The sequence below is a fragment of the Scyliorhinus canicula genome, chromosome 5 (assembly GCF_902713615.1).
Source record: "Scyliorhinus canicula chromosome 5, sScyCan1.1, whole genome shotgun sequence".
NCBI classification, from domain to species: domain Eukaryota; kingdom Metazoa; phylum Chordata; class Chondrichthyes; order Carcharhiniformes; family Scyliorhinidae; genus Scyliorhinus; species Scyliorhinus canicula.
The window spans coordinates 17,237,041-17,258,853 of NC_052150.1; the positions used below are offsets into that span (position 1 = coordinate 17,237,041).

General features: G+C 48.5%; 1 protein-coding gene across 1 annotated transcript in view; it reads left to right on the plus strand.

The window, feature by feature from the left end:
• Positions 1 to 21,813, plus strand: part of pxdc1b (PX domain containing 1b) — a 54,768-nt gene that overhangs the window by 11,708 nt on the left and 21,247 nt on the right. The window contains exons 2-3 of the mRNA XM_038796658.1: positions 15,438 to 15,529; positions 17,976 to 18,093. Coding sequence (XP_038652586.1) covers positions 15,438 to 15,529; positions 17,976 to 18,093 — 210 coding nt within the window. The remainder of the gene's footprint in view (positions 1 to 15,437; positions 15,530 to 17,975; positions 18,094 to 21,813) is intronic.

The window sequence follows — 21,813 nt, forward strand, 5'->3', positions numbered from 1 at the left end:
TACTATGCTAATGGCTTGTAGTTTCAGTTCTGTCTGGGCTCTGCAAGTTCCAATCCACAGGAAACCTTGCACCTGCTTGTTTTTCTAGTGCTGTCCATTTTTCCCTGCACTCTTTGCGAGTATCCATTTTGGAATCGTGATGTGGCCACCCCAGGTGGCTACACTCCGAGGAGGCCATCGGCAGCTCCATCTGCTGGGGGTTAACCGCCCCCGGGGCGGGGAGCCAGTTTAGTTATCCTGAGAGGAGCTGGAACTTTTGAAACCGGTTAGGACATCCCATTCCTGATCCAGCATGTTTACTGTTGGCCGTTCGATCTTTGACTGTTCTGAATTCATACCGGGATTGTTGAGGCTACTGATTTTCAACTTGGCTCCCTGTTCCTTGTAGTTCGGTGCTGGATTTCGCCTGTTGGCTTTGGCCCAGAGTCCACTGTATGGAAAGAAAGGGCAATTTTCACTTTTTGGGGCTTGTCCGAGAATTCTGCCATTTGAGGAATCCAAAGCAGATTCCACGACCAGGAAGTCGATAGGAAATTCCAGTATCGTTCCCGTCCCTGTTTCGTCCCCAACAAACAATCCATCCTCTTGGGAGGTGACATGTAATTCCAGTTGGATGGGGAATTCCCATAGTTTTCCATTTTACCCAGCAAATGACCTTCAACTGGTGTGGACCCGGCTTGGGAGTCAATAATGGGTGGCTCAGTCCATTCGGACAATTCAACTGCAAGGTTCGTTTGGCAAGATTTGAATTCTCGGGAATAATTTGGGTTTGAATGCGCACAGTCTCTTTGCAGGATGGCACAGTGGGGGTGTATTTTTGTCATGCCATTTTGAAACCTGACTGAATTTGTCGATGCTTCTACTGTGCTCATTCTGGGGGCAGTTCCTCTGCAGCTCTGTTGGAGTTCTGGACTCGTGTAGTTTGCTCGTTTTTGCTGGGCTGTCTCTTAAAACCTGTACTTGGCCCAACCTTACAGAGCTGTTTGCCACACTGGTGGGGAACTATCAACACCGTCATGTGTTTTTGCATGTTGCATTCACCGCCTTTTGGGTGGATGGACACACCATCACTCTCAATACCGACCTTCAGAATGTCCCTTCCCGTCTGGATAAAGAACAGAATCCTGCCAGATAGTTGAGATTAGGCCTGGAGTGGACGCTCCACTTCCCTGGAGTATTTGCTCCCAGAGTGGACTTCCTCTCGCTCATTCTGTCCTGCAGTGGCCTGTGCTGTGCTGCAGTCATATCATCGGCTGATTTGTCCATCGCTTTGCTCATCAACCAGTTCATGTTTGCTCGCTTCAAGACACACGGATCACAGTATTTACCATCTCTACCGTCACGCTGACAACAGGTAGGCTTGGATTTCAATGTATCAATTACAGTACAGGCTTCTTGTTGTCAGAGGTTAAAGAGCACTACAGCAGTTAAGCAGTGATTTGGGGTTTCTGCGCCTAGTATTGCATGAGTTGAGGGTGGAGTCAGGAGGGCTTTGATGTCATTGGGGGTGGGGCTTGATATCATGGGGGGGGTGGGTTTGACATCATTGAGGGTGGGCTGCCATGTCACCAGGGGGTGGGACGCGATGTTGGGGCCCCCAAAAGTGTAAGTCCTCCTCTACCTGGGTAGGAGAGATTACACACTCATAGATTTCTATTTCTTGTAATTATAATTGAAATGTTCAATGAGGAGAGGCAGCAGTGATGCCCGAACACTTAAATTAGCTCTAGCTAAAGTGTCCAGGAAGGCTAATTTGACGGGGAGCTGGAATTATGCTCCATGTGACCCAAATAACTACCTTCCCGAGACAGTGTCGCACTACTTTTCTCAAGCCAGGTTGAACCCTGGCTGTGGATTTATACAACAACTTTGCAGCAACACTAAAGTTCCTCGGCAACTGTACCATATCAATACATTAGTTGTTGGGTAAGTGTGGAGAAGTAATGAGAAGGATAAATAGGCTGAGTTATATCACCAGAATAATACAGTTTAAACCTGCAAAGTTTAAGCTGAAGGTCTAGCACACTTTAGCCAGACCTCAGTTGGAGTACGGTGTATAATTTTGGAAATACATTTGTTGGAAAGGGCACAACACAAGTAAAGGATCATTTGAAATGCAAAGGAAGTGCTCAGTGAGTAAAGATCAGACATCTTTTGAAAAAAAAAATTTAGATTACCCAATTATTTTTTCCAATTAAGGGGCAATTTAGCGTGGCCAATCCACCTACTCTGCACATTTTTGGGTTGTGGGGGCGAAACCCACGCAGACACGGGGGGGAATGTACAAACTCCACACGGACAGTGACCTAGAGCCAGGGTCAAACCTAGGACCTCAGCGCCGTGAGGCAGCTGTGCTAACCACTAGACCACCGTGCTGCCCTTACAACTTTGACATTATCAAAGGAAGTTGTCTAAAATTCCATGGGTTGTAATCACAACCTGGTGTGCCAGCTTCGTACACGTTCATGCCCTTCAACACTCTTCCTCCATCGGGGCGCTGCCCACTTGTCCCATGCAGTTGGAAATTGGGCAGTCACTCACCTCTGGAAGGTGTTGCCCAGGTAACCCCCCCCACCCCCCTCTCCCACCCATCACAAATTGGGTGCAACCTACTCCATATGAATCATTTCCATAGAAAGAAAAAATGATTTTTCTTTATATGTTGCCCTCTTTGAAACTACAAATCGCATGGGTTCCACTACCGGAGTCCATATATCACATTGTTCTCACCACACCATCCGTATATACCAGCACCCCATTCACTGCCAGGGAACAGTGGTCTTCCACCATTAGATCTGTCAAGACAGCGGTAGAACCTCAAGGGAACTTTGAGACTATGAAGGGTAGTGAATCTGGGGGACTGTTTTTCGCAGAGGGCTGTAGTGGTTGGGTTCAGTATGTTCAAGGCTGAGATGGACAGGTTTAGAATGAGTGAGGGAATCCAGGGTTATGGGGATAAGGCAGGAAAGTGGAGTTGAAAATTATCCTATCAGATCAGTCGTGATCTCATTGAATGGTGGAGCAGACTTGATGGGCCGAATGGCCTACTTCCGCTCCTACGTCTTATGAATTTATGGCTTCAAGTAGGAATGGAAACCAAAACAGCTAAGAGCATACAGAAGGTCAGAGAGGAAGGTCGGGTTGACATTTTTGTCCAGGCAAATATTTGAATAGAGTTAGAAAGATCTGTAATGGAGCAAACAAAACTCCAGGGCAAAGTCTGAGTCTTCACCAGGTCTGTGAGGAGAATGTTGATAATGTGTGGGGGTTTGTTGGATCAAGTGAAAGATCCGCTCACTCATATCCCTGCTGGAATTTAAAAGGGATAATTAAGGGAATCGCGTTGAAATTGCATTCTTCCCCAAATGTCTTTCTCAACCGCGGCTGAAGATTTATTTTTCCAGTCTCCCTGAATTCAGGAATTTCGGGACCCAGGAATGAAACCGGACTTTCCTGGCTGCCATGAGCTTGCAATAGCCTAGGGAGTACGTGGACTCGCAAAGCCATTTTGGAAGCTTAATTAAAGCTTCCCATAGGAAAACTGACAATTGACCTTCCTCAAAAGCTCAATCCTCAATGTAGAAATCTAATATTCCCAAGACAACATTACATGTCGCCCCCCCCCCAAACCAATTTTAATCACATGACCATTGGTGGCCTTGCCTTCAGTTACCATGACCCAAAGACCTAGAATTCCCTCCTTAAACTTCTTTGTGCCTTCCTTCCCTTCTTTAAGAGACTCCTTCAACCCTCCTCTTTGACAAGTATTTGGTTGCCTGTCCCAATAGCTCACGTGGCATGGTGTCACATATTGCTTGGATGGCACTCCTGTGAAGCACCTTGGGATGTTTTACTGTGTTCACGGCTCTCTGTACACACAAGTTATTATTGTTGCTGTTGTCGCCATTTCCTGTTTGAGAGAAAATAAATATAAATTCATCCTCCTTATTTTGCCAACAGGTAGATGTGGGGAAGCAGCAATGGGTAGCCCAATCTTCCATTTTCCCTTCACATACCCTGAGGAGGAACTCCTAGCCTCTGCTCAATAGTTTCCAAACTGCGCAGTCACGACCCTTAGAAAAGCAACGTCAGAATGTTTGATGTTCCGGCGAAGGGAGGGAATGTGCAAGGGACAACAGTGAATGTGATGAAGAGTTTGAACCAGGTTAGAGGTAGAGAGGAGCTGGGGCCAAAAAGGGATTTTTCACAGAATAATTTCCATAGAATCCCTACAGTGCAGAAGCCATTCGGCCCATTGAGTCTGCACTGACCTCCGAAAGAGTATTCTACCTAGGCCTAATCCCCCTCCCTATCCCCGTAGCCCCACCTAACCTGCACATCTTTGGACACTAAGGGGCAATTTAGCACGGCCAATCAATGTACTCTGCACATCTTTGGGCTGTGGGAGGAAACCGGAACTCCCGGAGGAAACCGACGCAGACACGGGGAGAACGTGCAAACTCGTCACAAGGTCAGAATCAAACCTGGGTCCTGGTGCTCTGAGGCAGCAGTGCTAACCATTACGCTATCGTGCTATCCCCTGTTGATGAGGGGCGCGATCTAACAGAGAGGTTTCTAAGTGTCATTTGTGGCAGGTTTTACTGGAAGTTACCCACGGCTCAGTCGGCGAGTTCTCCACCCTATCTAACCACATTTAGTCTCGTTTTTGGGCCCTGGGAGTTTCTCCCCCGTCAAGGCCACACTTTTTTATAAATGTTTTTTTTAATTGGGTTTTTGAACAAAGCATATTTACCGTTATGTACACAAAATAAGAAATATATATATATACATATATAGAAGAGAAGGGCAAACCCAAACATACAAAAAAAAGTAATAATAAATATACAATAAAAAATAAAATAGAATAACTGGTGGGGTATTGTGCACCAGCTCAACAGCAGCAACTCTGTACACCTGGCAAAATTATTTACAGCACATAAGTAGGCGACTGTTTGTGGGGGGGAGGGGGCGGGGTTGGAGACTGCCGGGGGGGGGGGGGGGGGTTGGAGACTGGGGAGGTAAATATATATTTGGGTGCCGGAGAAACAATTACAGTTGGCAATACTCAAATGGGAAATGAGTTTGGTGTTGGTGTTGTCACTTGCTTCTACCGGATGGACCTCGCTGCCGTTGTCATCTCACGTTCACCTCCGATTTAGCCGTTCCTCCCATCTGTCGCCTTTATTCTTCTTGTTCTCTGTTCCCGGAGATGCCAATTTTGTTATCGTATCCCGTGCCCTCCTTCCGGCTGTCATTTCCCTGCCTCCCCCGCACCTCCCTGGTTCTCCTCTCTTGTTCCCTGTCCCTTCCCTCTCCCACCTCTCCCCCCTCCCACTTCTGCCCCCTCGCCCCCTCCTGTGGTTCATCTTTCTTTCCTCTTAGGCTTGGCTGTCCCCCCCCCCTCTCCCGGTCTATCTCTCCCTCTCATGCTTTGGCTACTTTCCCGTTTCTTGGCTACCTGGCTGTTCTTCTGCTTGTTCGTTGGCCACAAACAGGCCCCAGAACAATTGGGTGAATGGCTGCCATGTTCTGTGGAAGCCGTCGTCTGACCCTCGGATGGCAAATTTGATTTTCTCCATTTGGAGAGATTCCGAGAGGTCGGACAGCCAGTCTGCAGCTCTGGGCGGTGCTGCTGACCGCCAGCCAAACAGGATTCTACGGCGGGCGATCAGGGAGGCAAAGGCAATGGTGTCCGCCCTCCTCCCCAGGAATAGAGTCAAGACCACACTTAGAATTATTTTGATCTCTGGGGAGCTGAACCCGCTGGACAGACCTTCTCCTCAGAGATCGGGGTGCCATTTTGAAAGGGTGCCCCAATCTCTAAGGAGGCTTGTAGGTCCCCCACACCCCCTACCCAATGGCCATGCCAACCCTCACACACATGGACATTACCCCACACCTCTCCAAGTGATGACATTCCGCTATGGGTCGCTGAGGGACTCTTTTTCAGGCCTTGCCACACCTCGTTTGCCCCCCCCCCCCCTTCTAGGGCCCCCACCCTCCACCCCCTCAAACCTTCAAACTTGCCATGCATCCCCCAACCTTCATACCACCTCTCCTTTCATGGCATGGCTCCCCCCAGGCTCTGACCCTTGGCAGTGCCACCTTGGTACCCTGGTAGTGCTCCTGCTGGCTTTGCATTGCCATCTGGTCACCTTGGAAGTGGCAGGGTGCCAGCCTGGCAGTGCCAATGTGCTCACATTCCAGGGGAGAGCCAGAGGGCCACCCTGCCCTGTCCCAGGCGGCCCAGAGGCCTTCGCTGGCCCGGGAGACTCCCGGGTGACGTTTACCTGGTCCTCATTTGTGTGGACCAGTACTGAACGAATCCTGGCTGGGGATTCCCTGGGGAGGCTGTTAGATGCTGGGAGGCCGGTGGATCCCGGGTGGGGACGCCTCAGTGGATTTAAAACTGACTTAGGCGAGTGCGGCTTGGTCAGGTCCATTGTGCGGGATTCTGATCGCAACGCCTTGTGAGGTCTGGATGGATATCGCGAGGTGTACTGGCTACCAGGAAACCTGCGGTGCCTTCTCCTGGCATCTACCGGCCTCCTCGTGCTCCTGCTCAGGCGGAGTGTAGCTGGTAGATCGCGGCTGAGATTATTCATGGGGAATTAGTGTGGGACGGGGATCAGTGACGGTCACAAGACATTTATCATCCTGTACCAAAAACATGAACATCATTAAAAGTGACAGGCTGCATCTATTAAGTGGGCAGTAGGGAAAGATCAAGTGGGATTATGTAATCTCTTGCTATCCTTCTCTCTCTCTTATTTTTTTTCTCTTTCTATCTGATCAAAGCCAGAGTGTCTCTATCTAGAAGGGCTCACCCTGCATTATTACCTCGGAAGGATGAAAGCATCAAATTCCTTTTTTCTCATCCTCCTCCTTATCTACAAAGTTTTCCTTTGGCAAGTTGTTTTTTATATCCACTTCCCACAGTTCCCTGTGTCTCTGAGCTATGACTATGCAACGTCACGATACCTGTTCCGAGGCCTTTACCTTTGCTGCTCAGTAATTGGCATCCAGCACATGGACAGGAAGTGTCCGGGCTGCCGGACACTAACCTAACCCCATCTCCCCCCCAGTGGAAAGGGTGGGTTAAGGAACTGAATACACGGGGACATCGTTTTATATATTGAGCAACAACTTAACTTGCTGTGATTTTAGCAAAAAAGACATAAAGAGATTCCTACTTGACCTTACTGTTGCAGTTAGGGTGAAGACATCCCCAGTTCAGACAGTCACTTTGCTATGTTCTCAACTAGAAAAGGTGTTTTTTGACCAGAGCCAGTATCCTTCTTAATCCACAACGTTTGTTACATTTTCCATGCTCGAGTTAAAAATACTATCACAGTGTTGGGAGCCCTACAACGTGCCAAATTCTCATGCCTATCTCTGAGGGCTCTTGCATATAAACACATACTTTAAATTCCTTATATTGAAAAATATTTATCATTTTCTCTCTCCTGTGCAGTCTCCTCGCCGCTTGCCAGCACAGACCAAAAGGAAATATAGGCGGCGTCTCCTAGATTGGTTACAAAGTTGGGGAGGAGAGGGAATGTGTGTTTGGAGCAATGCTTCCCCTTTTCCCTTCTGCAGTGAAGCACCCAACCTGTAATTAGCAGCAGCACATGATGAGCACAGTGCTTTACTGGGGGCGCTACTGGACTCACTGACATTAGAACACTGGCTGTCTAGACTATTATATCATCACGCTTTATTTCTCACTCACCAATTTTCTGCGTAGCTGGGAGCAGCATCCGTTTATTCAGGGACACTAAGCGCGAGGTCTAAACGATGGCAGATGACGTTGATTGTGGAGAGATGCGGGTTCATCCGCCTGGGAGAAAAGCAAGTGGGAATATTTCCTTAACGAAGAGAGACGAAGAGCTGTGAAGGCGCAAAAGGATTTGCGTGTCCTCGTGCATTCAATGTTAGTGCAAAAATAATCATTAGGTGGCTGGAATTCGAAAACGAAGAAGTGATACTTTGGAATCTTGGTCGAGGCCCATCCTGTGTTCAGGTTTGGCACCTAACTTTGGGAAAGATGTATTGGGCTGGATTATTCGCGGTTGGGACTCTCCGTTAGGCCGGCAGCGCGCCCATGCCCGGGGATTTCCCGACAGCGTGGGGGTGCCCGCAATGGGAAATCCCGTTGTCCGGCTGGTGGGACGGAGAATCCTGCTGCCGGCGGGGGACGTGTCACAACAGAAAACTGGTGCAGCTGGACGGAGAATCCCACCCGTTGGCTTTGGAAGAGGTGCTGTGCAGTTTGACCAGGATATCATCGGGGCTTAATGGGTTAAATCATGAGGACAGGTTGCACAAACGGGAGTTGTATTCTCTTCCGTTTAGAAGGTTGAACGTAAGAACCAGGAGCAGGAATAGGCCATTCAGCCCACTCCGTCATTCAATACGATCATGACTGATCTCCTCTCGGCCTCAACTCCACTTTCCTGCCCGTTCTCCATAACCCTTCAACCCATTACTAATTAAACATCTGTCCATCGCCTCCTGAAATGTACTCAATATCCCAGCATCCACCGCACTCTGAGGGGCTGAATTCCCCAGATTCACGACCCTCTGAGGGAAGTCATTTCTCCTCCTCTCTGTTTTGAAGAATCATCCAACTGAGGCATTTAAAATGATACGGCAACACGATAGAGCAGACGCAGAGAAACCATTTCCTCAGACGGGGAAATCCAGATCAACGGGCACAATTTGAAATTTAGAGCTAGATCATGCAGGAGTGATATCATTGAACATCTATTGCCCAAAAATTGGTGTTAGGCCTCTGTAACTCTCTCCTGCAATAGATTTGTTAAAATGGCTAGGTTCTGGAACGCGCTTCCTGAGAGTGTAGCGGAGGCAGGTTCAATCGAGGCCTTGAAGAGGGAATGAGGTTATCTGAAAAGGAAGAATGCGCAAGGTTACGGCGAGCAGGCAGGGGGGATGGCACTAGATGCATTGCTCATTTGGAGATCAGGCACCAACATTTTGGGGCAGCACGGTAGCACAAGTGGATAGCACTGTGGCTTCACAGCGGCAGGGTCTCAGGTTCGATTCCCCGCTGGGTCACTGTCTGTGCTGAGTCTGCACGTTCTCCCCGTGTCTGTGTGGGTTTCCTCCGGGTGCTCCGGTTTCCTCCCACAGTCTGCAGGTTAAGTGGATTTGCCATGCTAAATTGCCCTCAGTGACCAAAAAGGTCAGGAGGGGTTATTTGGTTACGGGGATAGGGTGGAAGTGAGGGCTTAAGTGGGTCGGTGCAGACTCGATGGGCCGAATGGCCTCCTTCTGCATTGTATGTTCTGTGTTCTAACATTACGGGCTGTATGGCCTCCTGTTGTGGTGTAAGAATTCTATGACTCTGGGTAAAGGTTGTAATTCCTGGGTCAATTAAAATTTTTAATACTGAGATTGATGGATATTTCTTAGCTAAGGGTACCAAGGGATATGGAAGGGAAACCCAGGAAACCTGTACGGTGATTAAAGATCAGATTTATATGAGCGATGGCTATGACGGAGAAGCATGTGGGGCCAGGAGGATACAGTCCTGTCCCTCTTGGCCCACAAGCAGTGCAATATATGTACTGACCTGATGGATGCAGCCCATTCTTGTCACCTTTCACCTGCCGTGTTTCCCATGGTCTGGCCAACTATGGTTATAAATTGAACCATTCTTCCAATGGTGAATCCCGGCAGGTTTCAACAACTTACCAAATCCAGAGTACCGCCTGTCCCGTCTGTTATAACCAGAAGTGGAAGAAGTGGAGGTGGGTTAGGTTCCTGTTCGAGATTAACATTTTTGTAACCTCCCAGCTGACCCAAACCTAGATATTTGGAATGGTGACGGTGGCTGCTAAAGGGGGTTTAAAGTTACCTGTAATGTTTCAGGTTGATGACCTTCCATCAGAACCCAGAAGCACAGCTTTGCGTTTAGTAATTCCCGGTCCAGAGGAAAAGAAGGGAGCAGGATGGGGTGGTGGCAGGGTGCTGCTGAGGAAGGTTGGAGGGCAGACGGGATTAAATGACAAAAGGGATGATGGTGTAAGACAAACGGTGGCGACAGTGAGACAGGGAAGGGTGGTTGCTGGATCACAGCTGAGCTGGCTGTCAGGCTCTCTGGAGTTAAATATCTTTTTTTTTAAATTTAGACTATCCAATTCATTTTATCCAATTAAGGGGCAATTTAGCATGGCCAATCCACCTGGCCTGCACATCTTTGGGTTGTGGGGACGAACCCCACGCAGGCACGGGGAGAATGTGCAAACTCCACACGGTCAGTGACCCGGAGCCGGGATCGAACCTGGGACTTTGGCGGCGTGAGGCAGCGGTGCTAACCATTGCGCCACCGTGCTGCCCTGGAGTTAAATATCTTGACAGCGTTCATTTCCAGGTCCATACTTAAGGAATGGACTGCTTGACCAGAAGACTGCCTGGCACCCATGGAACAGTATAATCCATGTGCTTTAAACAGCAAAGTGGACTGTGATTAACCATTTTCCTGGAGGTTTCACCACATGACTTGCCCCCACTATCTATCCTTTTGAAGCCCTGCATTCCTACACCAATTGGAAAGCAGTAATACTAATTACCCAGCTGGATGATGCCTGATGTCAGTCAAACCATCTCTTTCCCATTTTTAATATTTTGACATCTGGCAAATGATCAAACAAAATGACAAAAGCAACAATCTTTTTTTTAAATGTCCCGACGATTCTTCTCAGCCGTGTGCTGGAGATTGATCTTCAATTTCTGGAGACTCCCGGGCAATCTGGAGGGTCCTATTGGAGCGGAGGGAGAACGAGTGTGTGAGGAGGAGGAGGAGGAGGTGGAGACAGAAGCCCAAATTCCTTTGGGAACATCACTTAAACTGCGTGCTGAGCTTCAGAAATTGTTTATGTTGTTAATCTGGCACTCAGCAACAAAATTATTGGTGGAGCAGTTCAGTAACTCCCTGAAGAAAATAAGGAGTGGTCCCAAATGATAAACAAAATGACCAGTAAATATTTACCAAAGAGTGAATTCGACATTGTATTGTTTTTAAATTTAAAAAAATATATATCAATTTAGAGCACCCAATTTATTTTTCCAATTCAGGGGCAATTTAGCACGGCCAATCCGCCTAACCTGCACATCTTTGGGTTGTGGGGGGTGAGACCCATGGGGAGAATGCGCAAACTCCACACGGACAGTGACCCAGGGCCGGGATCCAACTTCGCCACCGTGCTGCCCCTCTACATTGTATTGCTGAAGTGAGACTCACTCAACATTCTGCGATGACTATTCTGCAAGTCCTGCTTTGTAACAGCAGAATATTCACCGAATTAGAAGGAACAGTTACTTTGGACAATTGCCATCTAATTTCTAGGAGAAAATTAGGAGTAGCCAGTGTCATGAGCAATAGATTTGTAAACTCTCTGGAAGACCATACAGCACTTCATTAATAAACTTGATGTGGAGCTCTCCATTCACCTGAGGAAGGAGCTGCGCTCCGAAAGCTCGTGTTTGAAACAAACCTGTTGGACTTTAACCTGTTGTTGTAAGACTTCTTACTGTTAATAAACTTGGGACGTGATTTTTTAAAAAATTCTTCCATGGCAAGGCCAACATTCATTTCCCATCCCTCACTGCCCATGAGAAGGTGCTAGTCAGCTGTCTCCTTGAACCTCTGCAGTCCATCTGCTGCAGGTACCCCCACACAATGCTCTTGTGGCAAGAGTTCCAGGCTTCTGACCCCGTGACAGCGAAGGAACGGTGCTATATTCCCAATTGGGGATGGTGAGAGTAGTGACTTGAGGAGACCCTGCAGTTGGGTGGTCTTCCCAGGCATCAGATTCTCTTGTCATCCTGCATCACTGGTGGACAACCTGTTTCCCAGGGGCCGCATGCGCCCGGCTGGGTTCTGAGTGCGGCCCAGGAGACATTTTGTTGACCATTGCCCATGCGCAGGGTTGCCACATTCCGCTGATTTCCATCCACATAGTTTTTTTTCCTACCGGTATGACTGAAGTGATTCGCACGTTAAGCGAGGTGCGTGCTGATTGCTCACAGCAGTGACTGTGAGAGCCGTGCTCCCTCTCTGCATCCAAAGTGTAAATATTTATTTTGTTTTTACCAGTTGAAATTGATAATTAATATATAAATTATTAAGCATTTTCTACAGCTCATTATGAAATATTCGGCATGCATTGGATTATTTAATCTTATTTGCGGGGTCACGGTTCGTGAACAAGTCCGATTTCAATCTTGTGCCCAATTTGTGATGAAGGAGCCACTCATGCGACCACTCACCAGCCTAGGTTGCCCACCATTGCTCTAAGTGGTGCCTCGCCAAAGAAACCTCGCTACCCAGAAAGCGGGTACAGTGCAGAACCTGCTACCGCATGGATTCACTCAGTTGAATGATACAGATGCATTTAAGGAGAAGCTCGATGAGCACATGAGGGAAGAGAGGAGTGAGAAATATTCTGGTCAAGCTAAATGAAGAGCAGGAGGAGGAGGCTTGCCTGGAGGGGAAAGAGCAGAATGTTGCAGTTGGGTTGAATGTCCAGTCTCTGTCCTGCAAAACTCAATATAATTCTGTGCGGCACGGTAGCACAATGGTTAGCACTGTTGCTTCACAGCGCCAAGGTCCCAGGTTCGATTCCCAGCTTCTGTGCAGAGTCTGCACGTTCTCCCTGTGTCTACGTGGGTTTCCTCTGAGTGCTCCGGTTTCCTCCCACAAGTCCTGAAAGACGTGCTTGTTAGGTAATTTGGACATTCGGAATTCTCCCTCTGTGTACCCGAACAGGTGCTGGAATGTGGCGACTAGGGGTTTTTCACAGTAGCTTCATTTCAGTGTAAATGTAAACCTATTTGTGACAATAATAAAGATTATTATTATAGTGTAGGCAAGCAATAAAGCTGCTGCCTGATTTTTAAATATTAGCTACAAGACAGAAGGCCACTTGATCTTGTTTGGTTCTTTCAAGTCAAGGTGGCTTTGAAAATATAGACAGTTTTACGTTGGCTGCAGAATCAAACAGTGCTCTGTTACTAAGACAGATATTTATTTGGCGCTAGGCACGGTGCCTTAATCCTTTAGGGTCACTACCTACTGAGGGGCCAGTCCGAAAGGGTTCCAGTCTGGGGCCTGACCTTGGCCTGTGGATGGCCAATCAATCTCTGTGGCACTATGAAAGTAGGAGACTATGATGTAAGCTATCGGCAATGCAAGCTCTGTTTTAGGGAATGCTTCTCAGGCAACATATTTCAACATATCGCTGATAAGGCAAGGGGCTCAAATCAGACCTCTGCGCCCGGATTGCCACCGCAGCCAATTCGAGAGCTCGCTGGCGGGGGGGCAGGAATGATCCTTTTCGAAGCGCTGTCATTGATGTGATGGCTGCACTTGAAATACTTTGATTACATCACAGTGACACTTTGGACTCGAGCTTCCACATCCTCTGTGCTCGAGGCAGATCAACAGGTTTGTTTACGCAGTGGAATGTGCAGAAATTCCTGCTGCTGTATTTCTCATTCCAACAGTCAGCTGTGGGCTAGGTTCAAGTTGAACAATGAGGCGATTGAAGCCAATGATTGGCCAAATGATCATAATGATGGCAAGACTGTTTTTATTAGTCACTTCTGAAGTATTTTCATCAGGTGTCCTCGTGAAGAATCAACTGAGGAGCTAACTTGTGTATTGTGGCACGGCGGGCTGAATTTTATAACCACCTCCCCTCCCCCCGCCTCCCGCTGGCATATTTGAAAGGGGGGGGGGGGCCACGGGGGCTTGTAAATTACAGCGGGTGGTCATCCCGCCCACAACCTGTCCTGTTTCCTATATTATGTGGGTATGCAAGGCATTAATTAGGCAGATACCTGCCCTGATGTCTATTGGGGCCTTCGATGGCCGCTTGGGCCTCATTCTGTCTCTGCTGCTGCCTTACATTCGACAGGGGAAGACGGAGGCAAAGTGGGTACCCTGGCAACTGTGCTTCCTCGGGGACTATCTGTAGTGGCCACCGCGCCCAGCATCATATTGTTATAGGGCAGCCAGATTGCGGGTGGGTGGGCTGAGAACTGATTTTGGGATGGGGAGGGAATACGGAACCCCGTAAAGCCCAGCCCAGTGAGCTTGACGGCCATTGTAAACTGCGTTACTATCTTCTAACAAGTAACAGCCCTGTCTTTATGCTCTTTGAATCAGAGAATAGTTATCAGAGCAGAGGGAGTCCATTCAGTCCCTCATGTCCATGTTGGCTCTCTGGAAGACTAACTCACCAAGTGACACCCGCCCACCCTTTTCCTGTCGCCCTGTAGATCAGTTATTCAATTCCTTTGGAAGGTCTCTGTTGAACCTGCCCCCCCCCCCCCCCCCCAAGGCAAAGCATTCACCTTCCACTTTACTAACCGCTTTCTCAACCTGTCCTGCAACCTTCAATGATGTGCACCTATCCAGCCAGGTCCGCCTGCTCCTGCTCCCCCTTTAGAATTGTCCCCTTTATTTTATATCGCCTCTCCTCATTCTTCCTACCAAAATAAATTGCTTCACACTTCCCTGCATCAAGTTACATCTGCCACGAGGGTGGCGCAGTGGTTAGCACTGCTGCCTCACGGCGCCGAGGTCTCAGGTTCCAACCCGGCTCTGGGTCACTGTCCGTGTGGAGTTTGCACATTCTCCCCGTGTTTGCGGGGGTTTCGCCCCCCACAACCCAAAAGATGTGCAGGGTAGGTGGATTGGCCACGCTAAATTGCCCCTTAATTGGAAAAAATGAATTGGGTACTCACCAGCTTGTCAGTGACCTCTTGGAGTTAACCCTCCTTGCAGTCACAATACTTCCAACTTTTGTGTCATCTGTAAATTTTGCCTTAGGCGCCCCATGTTTTACATATATCATCGCTGAATCCCCCACTATCAACATCCTGCGGGTTACCACTGAACTGGGCCAGACGGACAGCCACTGTGGCTACAAGAGCAGGTGAGAGGCTGGGAATCCTGCGGCAAGTAACTCACCTCCTGACTAAACGACGGGATAGATAGAAACAAAACCTGGTGAATTGGCAAAATGAGCCAAAGCTTCCAAATCAGAGTTCCAGGTGACAGCAACGTGCAGCATGAAATCGCAGCAGGAATTCCTGTTGCTATTTCAGCCAAGAGATCAGGAAGTTGAGGAATAAGTGACCAGGAAGGGAGATTCTGAACAAATTTAAAAACCATCGCTGTGCCTCTGGAGGGAAAGAAGTCATGGAGGGCATGATCAGAAAACGTGTGTGGGTGAATTGAGATTTTCCTAATCTTAAAACCTTTACGCTTGATACTGAATTAGCTTGCCCAAATTCATTTGTCTCTGCACTGTTGCCAATTGAACTCAGAATTAAAATGAATGCAGATGCAGCATTTGTGGAATAACCCATTCTGTAATTCTTATCATCTCTTTCTTTCCTTCCAGGTCTAGTTACAGTGAAGGAAGCCCGTGACATTGAAGCGAGGCTGAATGAAATTGAGAAAGTTCTGAAGATTATAATCTCCCTGCCCTGCAAAGTATGTATCACTGCGCGTTCCTGACTATTACTAACTGCTCCTTGCCCTCCGAGTACCAAAAGTATATTCATAGCTTTCAACCGTGTGAGATCTGGAAAGAATTAATTCGCCAAAGTCCATACATTTCTGCTACTGATTGCTGTAAACACAGTAAGCGGACAACAAATAAGAGCAGGAGTGGGTTATGTGATCTCCCTACTGCCGGCTCCACCATAAAATAGGTTCATGGCTGAAGTTATACATCAATTCCACTTTTCTCTTTGTCACCATTTCCTTAGATTCCCCTCATTTGCTAGTATGTATTGGTCTCCATGTTAACTAATTCAATGGCGGAGCATCTTTAACCCTCTTCATTGATTTATAGGATGTGGGATCGCTGGCTGGGCCGGCATTCATTGCCCATCCATAATTGCCCTTGAGAAGGTGGTTGTGTGCGCCTTCTTGAAGCGCTGCAGTTCATGTGGTGTAGGTACACCCACCGTGCTGTTAGGGAGGGATGTAAGTCCAGCGACAGTGAAGGAACAGCGATATATTTCCAAGTCAGGATGGTGAGTGACTTGGAGGGGAACCTCCAGGTGGTGGGGTTCCCAGGTATCTGCTGCCCTTGTCCTTCTAGATGGTAGTGGTCGTGGGTTTGGAGGGTGTGCCTAAGGAACCGTGGCAAGTTCCTGCAGTGCATCTTATAATTGGGTGCACACATGATCCTCGTTGGTGGAGGGAGTGAATATTTGCGCAAGGGGTGCCAGTCAAGTGGGCTGCTTTGTCCTGGATGGTGTCGAGCTTCTTGAGTGTTGTTGGAGCTGCACTCATCCAGGCAAGTGGGGAGCATTCGATCACATTCCTGACTTGTACCTTGTAGATGGTGGACAGGCTTTGGGGAGTCAGGAGAAGGGTTACTCGCTGCAGGATTTCTAGCCTCTGACCTGTTCTGGTAGCCACTGTATTAATGTGGCTAGTCCAGTTCAATTTCTGGCCAATGGCAACACCCAGGATGTTGATAGTGGGGGATCAGTGATGGTCGTGCCATTGAATTCGGGCAGCATGGTAGCATGGTGGTTAGCATAAATGCTTCACAGCTCCAGGGTCCCAGGTTCGATTCCCGGCTGGGTCACTGTCTGTGCGGAGTCTGCACGTCCTCCCCATGTGTGCGTGGGTTTCCTCCGGGTGCTCCGGTTTCCTCCCACAGTCCAAAGATGTGCGGGTTAGGTGGATTGGCCATGCTAAATTGCCCGTAGTGTCCTAAAAAAAGTAAGGTTAAGGGGGGGGGGTGTTGGGTTACGGGTATAGTTCTAAGTTCTAAGTTCTAAGAATATCAAGGGGCAATGGTTAGATTCTCTCTTATTGGAAATGGTCATTGTCTGGCACTTGTGTGGCACGAATGCTATTTGCCACCTGTAAGCTCAAGCCTGGATATTGTCCAGGCCTTGCTGCATATAGACATGAACTGCTTCAGTACCTGAGTCATCGCGAATGGTGCTGAACATTGTGCAGTCTTTCGTGAACATCCCCACTTCTCACCTTATGGTGGCAGGAAGGTCATCGATGAAGCAGCTGCAGGTGATTGGGCCTAGGACACTACCCTGAGGAACTCCCGCAGTGATGTCCTGGAACTGAGATAATTGACATCCAACCGGCACAACGATGGCCAATCCCATCTCCTGAGTCTGTTAAAAATTACTCATTCGAGGAACGCCCTCCCTTGTGGATGTACCTAGACCACATGGACTACAGCAGGCCAAGAAGACAGAACATCCCCATCTTCTCAAGGGCAATTAGGGATGGGCAATGAACATTGGCCTAGCTAGCGACACCTGATCCCATAAATGAATCATTTTGTTAAAAAATTCACAGGTGAACCTTTCTGCCTGAGCGAACATTGCTCGCTCAACTGTACCCATCAGAGAAAAACTCTACATCCGTCAGCTTCTTGTTGTGTTTGCAATATTGCTGATATACCGTAGGCGTTATATATACCAATAAATAAATAATCTTTATTATTGTCACAAGTAGGCTTACATTAACACCGCAATGAAGTTACTGTGAAAATCCCCTAGTAGCAACTGTAGCTCCCTGAGCTATTCCTAAAGTCACTGGGCAGGATTTTCCGTGCCCCATCCCCACCTGGAAGCTGCCTGCCATCAGTCGGTAGTGGGATCTTCCAGTTCTGCTGCTGTCAACGGGTTTTCCTGTTGTTCACATCTTCTGCCGCCAAATAATCCACGGTGAGGGGTGTGTGTGAGTGTGTGGGGGGGGGGGGGGGGGGGGGGGGGCACATTCCGTGGGACGGGATGGAAGTTTCGGCCATTGTCCCAGCGCATCCAAAAGATGCCACATTAACGAGTGATGGGAAGAAAATTCAATGATTTGTACAAACCTCATACGGGGAATTGGCTTACGATTGTTGAGTTTCTCAAACCTCACGCACTCATTTTCTGTCCCTGTTCAGTATTCCAGGTCAGAGGTTGTCCTCACCTTTTTCGAAAGATCATCAATAGACCAAGTATTAAAAAATGACACCATCCAGAAGGTCCAGATGAGTTTCCAAAGTCCCGTCAAAATATCAGGTGAGTGAGAGTTTTCCCAATGCTCCCATGGTCTGTCCCAGGTACAATTTACAAAAGGATTCATGAATTGCTGGTTTGTAGCCGTGTAGAAAAGACCGTCCGTTCATAGTGTTGTGAATCTCGGCTTTCAAACGTCGATTGTGGGCTTTTGTGTCATCAAAGATTTAAAAATAAACTCTGCAAAACCATGCCTGGAATATTTTAGTTATTACAAAGCATTTCCAATGCAGGGGTTATTAAAACAACTTATTTTCCCATTACGTTCGTGGTGGTATTAATTGAATCATGGACTGAATCAGTTAATGCCCATCTGCTGTCCGGGGTTCCTGCCAGGAACATTCTAGTTAGCAAGATTCATTCTGTGCTGAGTGAGCTGCCAGATGTACCGCTCAACTTACATTAGTGAGGAAGACGCATTCAAAACACCAACCTCAAATGTCGTTGAGGTTAAAGTATTTATTTGTGGGAGGCTTCAGTAGTTTTTAACCACCAGAGGCAGTGTTTCATAGAATCCCTACAGTGCAGAAGGAGGCCATTTGGCCCATTGAGTCTGCAACGACCCTCCGAAAGACCCCATGAGCCCACCTAACCTTTGGACACTCAGGGGCAATTTAGCATGACCAGTCCACTTAACCTGTACATTTTTGGACTGTGGGAGAAACTGGAGCACCCGGAGGTAATCCAAGCAGACACGGGGAGAACGTGCAGACTCCACACACAAAGTCACTCGAGGTCGATTCGAACCGGGGTCCCTGACGCTGTGAGGCAGCAGTGCTAACCGCTGGCCTGTTCCAGTCTTTCCTGGCCGTGCCTCTGTTATGTTTCATTGGAGCAGAGAACCATGTCACAGACAGGGATCCATCACCCTGCCCAGCTAGACCTTGAGAATTGCTGTTCGATCGCTGGATGTTTGCGTCTGATTGTTGATCGCTGATGAAGTAAGCAGCAGTCTGCTTTCAACAAGGCTAATCAAAGGGCAGCACGGTGGCGCAGTGGGTTAGCACTGCAACCTCACGGCGCCGAGGTCCCAGGTTCGATCCCAGCTCTGGGCCACTGTCTGTGTGGAGTTTGCACATTCTCCCCCGTGTCTGCGTGGGTTCCTCCCCCACAATCCAAACAGATGTGCAGGCTAGGTGGATTGGCCATGCCCCTTAATTGGAAAAAATGAATTGGGTACTCTAAATTTATTGAAATTATTATAATTAGTTTGACAATTTGCAATTTACAATATCAGAATCCTGTCTGGTTTAATTGGGCCTCTGCTTTCTGGAGGGTTTATTGTGGGTCCTTTACCGCCACCTTGTGGTTGAACGTGCAGCAGTGCGAGCGATTCAGAATCCGGAGGGTATTGTAGGCAGTGGATATTTGCAAATACAAATGAGTGAAATAGGGACTGAACTATTCACCTCAATCTGCCAACATCAGTGGCCCAAACATTCTCCTTCGTTGCTCCGTCATTGGCGACGCTCATAACAAGAATGAAGGCGTCACTTTGACATACTTGATTTTGATAATGGGTGATTCGGCAGAAGGATCGACTCGGCCCCCGCGGTACTTTAAGCTTCTTGAACATAAACCAAAACAAGACGTGACAAATAATGAAAGCGAATTACTGCGGATGCTGGAATCTGAAACCAAAGGGAAAATGCTGGAAAATCTCAGCAGGTCTGGCAGCATCTGCAGGGAGAGAAAAGTGCAAACGTTTTGAGTCAGATAACCCTTTGACAAATCATGGAAACTTAACTAACTAAACCAAGATATCATTATCGAGGGTGATGATGCGCCCCAGCCCCCGTGGTGGCCAACGATCACGGAATACCTTTTCGTGGTCGGAATTCTCTGTCCATTCGCTGGCGGAAGGAATCTCTGATCCTGCCGGCAACACGCCACCCCCTGTGGGTGTCTCGCGGCGTGGCTTCAGTGGGAGTTCCCATTGACAGTAGCGGGAGAAGGGAATCCCGCCGCTTGCAAACAGGCGGCGCCTCTCGCTGCTGACCAACACACGGCTGGGAGGCCGGAGAATCCGGCCCTATTGGTGCCCAGGATACTGAGCCAATCTATACCCTCCATCTGTTTATCCTTAAAGTTAACAATACAGTTGACATAACTGATATATCCTGCACGGAACCTCTGGGGCGGGAATGCTTGGCTTTCCCGAGCTCCGTGCGGAGTACGAGCTCCCTCGCTCGGGATGTATAACAGGTCGGCCACTAAAGTACCAACCTCAGCAGGAACTCGGTATGCGTCTGCCAGGTAGCGTACAAAGAGCTTGTGTTCATAAAACTTTGTTTTCTTAACTTACTCGGTACGGACGTGCTTATTAAAATAACATTATCACCACTTTCTACAGCGATACCTGGATTTTAATTCCACCTGTCTGGCGTGGATGTTGTTCAAATGAGAGAGGCTGGGTGTTCGCGGTGCTCCCCCCCCCCCCCCCCCCCCCCCCCCCAAACTCCCTCCCTTCCATCCCGCTAAAATCTCCTGTCATTTTGACAGCTGAGGATTCTGGAGGATGGAGATTCTGGTGCAGCGCTGTTCAACTGACGGAGTGATTCCTGCTTGCTGGGTGGGTGTACACAGTACCCAATGTGGGGATAAACCATGAAGGCAGGGAAGGTACCAGGACAATCTCTCGTCTGTGCTGAATTAAGCTGATGACAACCCAGGGGAGTGTGGTCGGTGTGATTTTACACATCTGGGCTGAATGGGAAATATCAGCCCTTGATCGCCATCCAGTGGTTGCTGCTGAATGGTGCATGTGTGCAGGGTTGTGTCAAGGTCATGGTTGACCCAAGTGCTTCCACCTGCTGGCTAGGTTGGCACACGCGGTAAAGACAGGCTTGTATTTATATAGCACCTCACACATCCTTCTGATGTCCCAAAGACTGTTGCAATAATCACTGATGTAATATAGAACACTGATTTACACACAGCCATTAAGCCCATTAAAGATTAATGTTTTCAGTGATGTTGGCAAAAGGATAAATATTGTTTAGGGCACAGGATGTAACCCCTTAGTCTTCTTTGAAATAGTGCCGTGGGATCGTTTTTTAAATTTAGAGTATCCAATTATTTTTTTTTCCAATTAAGTGGAAATTTAGCGTGGTCAATCCACCTACCCTGCACATCTTTGGGTTGTAGGGGTGAGACCCGCAGAGACATACGGACAGTGAGCCGGGGCCGGGATCGAACTCGGGACCCCGTGCCTCCATGCCGTGGGATTTTTAATATTCACCTGCGAGGGCAGATAGGGCCTTGGTTTGTCTGAATGAAAAGACAGCCTGCGATATGTTCCAGTCGCGCCATTGGCGGGCACTGATGATGAATTTTCAGCCGCTCTCCGAATGTTCCCGTCCTGCTTGCGACGATTCTCGCCTCTGGCAGGGCTGGGAACTCCTGGCCAGTATCTCTGACCGTGCAGTGCTCCCTCAGAACCACACAGGAGCATTGGACTTCCACGTTATCTCTGGTGTTGTTGTTACGAATCAGCAAGACAGGGGCCAGGATTCTCCTCCAACCTGCGGGCAGGCCGTACCGGCGCTAAAGAGTGGCGTGAATCACTCCGGAATCCTCCGCACTTCCGGGGGCTAGGTCGATGCTGGAGTGGCTGGCGCCACGGAAACTGGTGCCGAAGGACCTCCGCCGGCCGGCACGAGTTGGCGCATGGGCTGGAAAGCCAGTGTGTTCTGGCGCATGCACAGAACCGCTGGCGTGATG